Source organism: Podarcis erhardii (genome assembly GCF_964252035.2).
Source record: "Podarcis erhardii genome assembly, chromosome: 8".
In the NCBI taxonomy this organism is placed as follows: Eukaryota; Metazoa; Chordata; class Lepidosauria; order Squamata; family Lacertidae; genus Podarcis; species Podarcis erhardii.
The window spans coordinates 10,774,294-10,781,087 of record NC_138499.1 but is presented as its reverse complement, the minus strand read 5'-3'; the positions used below and the strand labels follow the sequence as shown (position 1 = coordinate 10,781,087).

Sequence of the window (6,794 nt, the reverse complement as noted above, 5' to 3'; positions counted from 1 at the left end):
TGCAAAGTTACAAATTTATTTTTGAAATAAATACAAATAATTCATTAATAAACTTTTCTGAAATAGACAAGTTTCACCTCTCAATTACCATCTGTTCCTCCTCTCTGTGAACCACCTAAGAAACTCTGCAGTTGTCATTTTAAAAATAGGTGATTTGCCTACACTAGAGTTTAGTTCTCTTTGAAATACCAAAGATATTTCAGGTGTAGAGATGCTTGATGTTTTAAATGCTTGATACCCCCAAATCATGAGCCATATTACAAATTGTGAAGTAGCAAATAGAAAGCCAGTGAAAAATAATCTGTAAAAAACAACCACCATTCTATGCTGGAAATCTGTTGCGATGCCCACTGCTCCCCAAAATGCAGCTCTGCAGACATCAGGAAAGGCTGCAGAATCAATACACCTCTACATTCACAGTCATCAAAATCTCCATTGCAGTCATGCACTTCTCGCTCATGAATAGTGTGGAAAGTATGCATCCAGCACTAGGTCTTAATCCTGAAATGGTAAGGGGCTGACCAACCTGGCAGCTGACTATAGAGCACTTTATAATCATTACACAACTTTTCCACCTTCTAAGACAATTTACTGCTGGTCCCCCAACCACCACACGCATTGCCCTAAGTGGCCACAAGGCCAACTGAGTTTGTCATCTCCAAACATCCTTTTGAGGTCCAAAACGTAAGACCAAGTGCTGGCATGCTTTTGACAATAATTTGAACCTTGGCCTTTACTTGCTCAAGCAGTTTTAGTTCTAAAAGGAGAAAGACTGCCGCTAAATAGCATGAAGGCTTAAGATTTTGTTTGCCTGAAATGGCAATACATTCCCTATTTTAATTATATATATATATATAATCAGGTAGGAAAACAGGCCTTGAACACTACTCACAAGGCCAGACACAAAATCTCATTCGATTAATATGTACAGATTTGAGTAAATCCACCTTCAACCTGACTTTCAGACTTTTTCTAAAAGTCTCAAGTCATGCATTGTTTCCCCCAAAGCAAATTATTTAAAATCACATTGGGAAAGGGCTTTTTTTTAATAGTGTAAAAAAGGGAGGGGGGCAAGAGATGGATCATCTTCAAAGGCTTTGTTTCTGAACAAGATCCTAGGTAGCTTAGGTTTCAATCTTGGTGATCAAATGCTGTTAGCTTCACCACTGGACAAGTTTTAAAGCAATCTAGAATTAGTTGGAGAACAGAATAGCAGCAACCTCTGTTAAGGGAACAGAGAAACTTGAGATGCCTGCTTTATTGGTCCCTGCTGAACTCTAGGTGGGGGACAGAGTCATGTGTTACAGAAAACACTTTAGGTTAAGTATCAAGATACACAGTAGGTGGTGGTTAGGTCTCACTTCCAATTCAAGCCCCTTTCATTTAACAAGAAACTTCCATCGACTTGGGGCTGGGCTGCTCAGTGTTGTTTGCAGAGTTGGGAGTGAGCTCAATGTGAGTGTCAGTGTGAGCACGACTCCGGACGTTATCGCCAGTGTGGGACCTGCTCCTGGCACCCTCGCCAGTGTGGGCTCTGCTGCGGTTTCCTTCGCCAGTGTGGGACCTGCTCCTGCCCCCTTCAAGGGAGGAGACGCTGGAACCAGATGCTGTGCGGGATCTCATCAGTCTGGTCATGCTTGCAGAAGGCACTGCAAAGGAAATGCAAGAGACGGGTGAAGATTAAAAGAAAAAAGAAAAAGTCCTCCTGTATTGGTTAATGCAAATTATGAAGATCGGTGACCAGAACAGGCAACACACAAGACAGAAAATTAGATATGGAAGTGCATGTAATCCAAGGGGTGGGAGAAAGATAAGGTAAAGGGACCCCTGACCATTAGGTACAGTCGTGGCCGACTCTGGGGTTGCGGTGCTCATCTCGCTTTATTGGCCGAGGGAGCCGGCGTACAGCTTCCAGGACATGTGGCCAGCATGACTAAGCCACTTCCGGATAACCAGAGCAGCACACAGAAATGTCGTTTACCTTCCCGCCGGAGTGGTACCTATTTATCCACTTGCACTTTGACGTGCTTTCGAACTGCTAGGTTGGCAGGAGCAGGGACCGAGCAACGGGAGCTCACCCCGTCGCAGGGATTCGAACTGCTGACCTTCTGATCAGCAAGTCCTAGGCTCTGTGGTTTAACCCACAGTGGCACCTGCGTTCCATAAGGGAGAAAGATACAGAATATTTATTGACTATTAATAAGAAACACTGGGGAAGGAAGATGTGCTTGCATGAAATAGTTTAAGGAAAGCACACAGCCAAGTCAAGGAACAAGAACCTGAAGGAAGATTTGAGGGGAAACTGACCCAAGTGCCTAGGAACAAAAATGGATTGCAGCAGGGAGTGGATTAAGAAGTGAGGTTTGAAAGCCTAAGGACAGTAAACCACAGTGCGGAGGTCAAAAGTGGCACTGGGATGTATTTGTGTGTGTGTGACACATGTGAGGCACTGTGATGTAGTAGTTAGGGTGCTGGACTACTGAGTACAACTCAAGCCATGAAGATCGCTGGGTGATCTGGAGCCAGTCACTGTCTCTCAGTCTCACCTACTTCACAGAGTAAATCAAAAAGTAAATCTAAATCAAGTAGCAAGATGGGGAGTTCTGAATAGGACAATCATGAGGCAGATTCAAAGTGTGTTGACCACAACACTTTAGACCTTTCTGCTTGATATCAGAAGGTCTAAGCCAAGCAGGCACATGTAGAGATGTGAGTGGTGCAGCTTGTGTACATGCCGTCTCCCCAAATGTATATAATAATAATTTATTATTTATACCCCGCCCATCTGGCTGGGCTTCCCCAGCCACTCTGGGCGGCTTCCAACAAAATATTAAAATACAGTAATATTCACCATAAACACCTGAACATGGCTAATGTGCTGCTCCAGTTTGGGACAAAGTTGATATCCCTTTAAGGGAGTCCAATACCGATGCACCCAAACTTGTACATTTAAAAACCCAACAATTCTGGAACATAACTTTCACCAACAAACAAGATCAGTTTAGTATGGCAGCTTGAGAGGACACTGCACATTTATTTCGAAACAAACGTGTACTTACTGTATCCCATGCCCTGTATGAAGTACTTGAATGCTTCAGCGAGCTTTGCAGGCTGTTAAAAGAAAATAACATTTTTTTTAAAAGGCTGCAAGTTACCAATGGCAAACTGTTTTCAGTTTTGGACTCCAATCTTCCAGTAACAGTAAGCCATGGAAATTTGAAAATGCTACCATGGCATGTTATCACTGCTAGGCCAGAAGCCAATCTCCTTTAAAAAGTGTGTGCTTGTTAAAACTCTAGTGGGTACACATAACTGAGCGAGAAGACTGGAGGTTTTGATGTGCGTTGCATCATCGTAGAGAGAAGTGCAATGCATCTATGGTGATCTTTTATTGAGAGTGTGGGGACTACCATTTGGAGGGCAGGGCTACCATGGAAGCATTTTTGAAAGGATGTATATTTTAGAAAGCGGTTGCAAACAGAGTTTGGCATTCTGTAACAGGGTTTCTAAGAAACCTATCACTGCAAAGCTATAGTACTCAAGGCCAAACCAGTAATACTAGGTTTTAATTCGTAGAAGAGTGTGATTTCACTCTTGTCATTGTGTTCCCCACCCCATCATGCATTCTCTTAAGTAAGATCTTACCTGAGAAACCTGAGGAAGACCACCACAGTCAGCCATCTGCAAAAATTAATAAAAGTATCAATCAGTCATTTATTGTGTTTGACTAAAAGCCATTACAAATTCAGTTACAGATCCAGCAAGTCAATTAAAACCTGTTAAAAGAAATCCAGAGATATACATTCATTTACAATAGGTCAAATTAATTTATCACCTGTACAGTTTACAGCATTGTCTTTTATATAGCTAGCACGAATACTTTTAGCAGCTTTAGCAAATAGGGCTGTTTTGTATGTGACATGCGGATCACAGTCAGATAATAGCCAACGTATTTTCACTTCAGGGTTCTGTCCCAGTAGCGGTGCCAGCATCTGTTCCAAAAATCAATTTTTGGGGGATTGATAGAGCTGACAATGGAGTATATAATGGGGGAGATCGTCTTACCTCACCAACCCCACAAATACAATGTCTTAAATGCCTTAGAACATTTATATATCTTTGACCTAAGAGTGAGATTAAAATATATGTCTAAATGCGGGTTCTTTTTGTGTTGAGGAATTACTCATTAAACAATCCTATTTTGTTATGCCAGATCTACAATCTACTCACAAATTCCCTTCAACACCCCAGTAGCACCTAAAACTAGGGTGGATAAAAATCAATGATTTTTTTTAAAATTGATTTTTAAAAATTTAAATCGGATTTTTAAAATAAAATGCTTTAGGAGGCAAAATCTTTCTAAAGATAGTTTTCTATTTAAGTGACATTATAGTCCAAAGGCTATTCAGGAAATAATGATTTGTTTAAAGATTTTCATGTGTGCTAAAACTCAGTCTAAGTTTTTTTTTTTTTAATTGTTTAACCACATTGGTTAACAAACATGGATACATATGCTATAATGTTATTGTTTTAGTTAAATAAATTGTTTAAATTGTTATTAAGGAAATGGTTATTTTTCTCCTTCCAATAAAGTACAGCAGAAAAGTTATCCAAATACAAACAATAATTTCATAATTATCTGTCTATGTATTTCTGGTAGTATAACCAAATCAATCATTTTTGATGTAACTGTAAAAACTACTGTGGAAGTTTATTATTCCAAAAATGAAACCTTCTGCTGGTTGTAAATATTAAGAGGATGCCAGCAAGGTTGAACCTTTCTGTAAACAAATTATTTAACTCAAGCCTTACTGACTAGTGATTTAAATCAATTTGATTTAAATCAAATCCACCCTGCCTAAGACTCATACTTTTGTATTTACATGTGTGAAAAGGAGTTTCACATAAGAAAAGCACAACTTCCGATTTCATTTGGGGGCAACGTGCTTCTGTTTTGAGGAGGACGCAATAGGCTTCTTGGGATAATGCTTGTGCAAGATGTCGATGGAAAGGGCAGGAGAAGTGCAGATGCCGGAGCTTGCACACAGGAAGAGTTTAGGCTTTTTGCAAATACATACCAAATTAGAATCAGCCAGACTTTTTTTTTAAAAAAGGCCTTTACAATTAAAACAGTGTTTCACTGTGGTACAGATGTCACAGCGTCCTTTTGCAGATTAGTGACAAGCATGTTAAATCCCTTGGCTGTTCTGGGAGCATAACATTAATCTGTAACCTCAGGGAGGGGATCATCCCCTGAATGTTGTTGACCAATAAACTTGCTCTTCATCAAGAATGAGATGCTCAGCTTTTACTAACAAGGGCACTGCAACTCAGCGGTGCAATCCCACAGAAACCAAGAAGTCAGGGCTCATCGTGCACAAGGCCGCCTTGCTTCTGGGGAGAAAGTAATTCACCTTGTCCAGAAGCAGATTCTGCACATTACTGCTCAACAGACTGTTTTAGAGTGTACATGTTGTTTTTATTTATTTCTGGATTGGATGGGAACATGGGATGGGAATGTGCTGAAAGTGAAGGATATGCACATTAAATGTTAAATTCCTCAGTGAGCAGCTAGATACAAAATGACCTCATGCAACCAAACAAAATCACATAAGGCAGTGTCGTGTGCCACTTTTCCCTAATAGTAACCAGAATACAGACATAAACTGGAGACAGATTAAATTTACAATGTGTAACTGAAATTCAGCACACTTATCCGTTCTCATAAAAAGAGGATGGAAGCATCTAGTGGAGACCACTATTTCTCAGTCCCTCACCAGAAGTCCAACAAGGAAATGCCAATGCAGGTAAAAGCTGCTTTACTTGCAAATAAAAATCAGTAGCTTCGGGTAAACTAATGATCTTACATATGATGAAAGAGGCAGCCAGGATTACCAATCTCTCAGTTCAGACTTTTTGATTTGACAATATTGATATAGACAGCTCTCACACTGGGCAGTCTTTAGATGCAGAAAGGCTTTAAAACAGACGGTCTCTAATATCTGATCTCTCAGATCAAAACAAATTCCTTCCAGTAGCACCTTAAAGACCAACTAAGTCAGTTCTTGGTATGAGCTTTCGTGTGCATGCACACTTCTTCAGATACACTGAAGAAGTATGCATCAGAAGTGTATCTGAAGAAGTGTGCATGCACACGAAAGCTCATACCAAGAACTGACTTAGTTGGTCTTTAAGGTGCTACTGGAAGGAATTTGTTTTGTTTTGACTATGGCAGACCAACACGGCTACCTATCTGTAACTGATCTCTCAGATGTTCAACTACAACTCCCGTCACCTGACCCATTGGTCAGACGGGTTGGAACTGATGGAGTTTCAAGTCCAAAAACTTCTGGAGGGCCACAGGCTCCCCACCCCTGCTGCTGATTAAATGGTTTGAATTATACAACAGCATTACTATAGGATACAGGACATTCAAATGACCAAACTGTCAAACACTGGAAAACTCCATCAAAGGCCAAGGACTTAAGCTATTTTCACCATCTTTGGCATGGTATAGATATATCTTCTCACCAGCCAGGGGGCAACAATGGGAGGAGATGAACTGCTGGAGTTCGTTATGTGACCTTCTGAAACTAACTACTGGCAGGATTAAAATCCATTATGGAATGAGTTTCTGGATGTAGTACTGGTAGCATTATCATCTTTTGCTGTCTAACAATGCTTACAGTCCTAATGCATGTACAAAAATATAGGCCATATAGTAGAGCAAAGGGGTGGGGCCTTAATGCCGCTGCAACTTTCTCCCCTACAGTGATTTTTTTTACAGCTGTTAT

The 6,794-nt window shown here is 40.5% G+C and overlaps 1 protein-coding gene across 6 annotated transcripts in view; it reads right to left on the bottom strand.

Annotated features, from left to right (window-relative positions):
• Nucleotides 1-6,794, bottom strand: part of NDRG1 (N-myc downstream regulated 1) — a 77,729-nt gene continuing 70,935 nt past the window's right edge. For all 6 annotated transcript variants that reach the window (XM_081874503.1, XM_081874506.1, XM_081874502.1 and 3 more), the window contains exons 14-16: nt 3,646-3,681; nt 3,060-3,111; nt 1-1,649 (exon numbers count right to left, since the gene is read on the bottom strand). In XM_081874503.1, the coding sequence (XP_081730629.1) occupies nt 1,384-1,649; nt 3,060-3,111; nt 3,646-3,681 (354 nt within the window). In that variant the 3' untranslated portion in view covers nt 1-1,383. The remainder of the gene's footprint in view (nt 1,650-3,059; nt 3,112-3,645; nt 3,682-6,794) is intronic.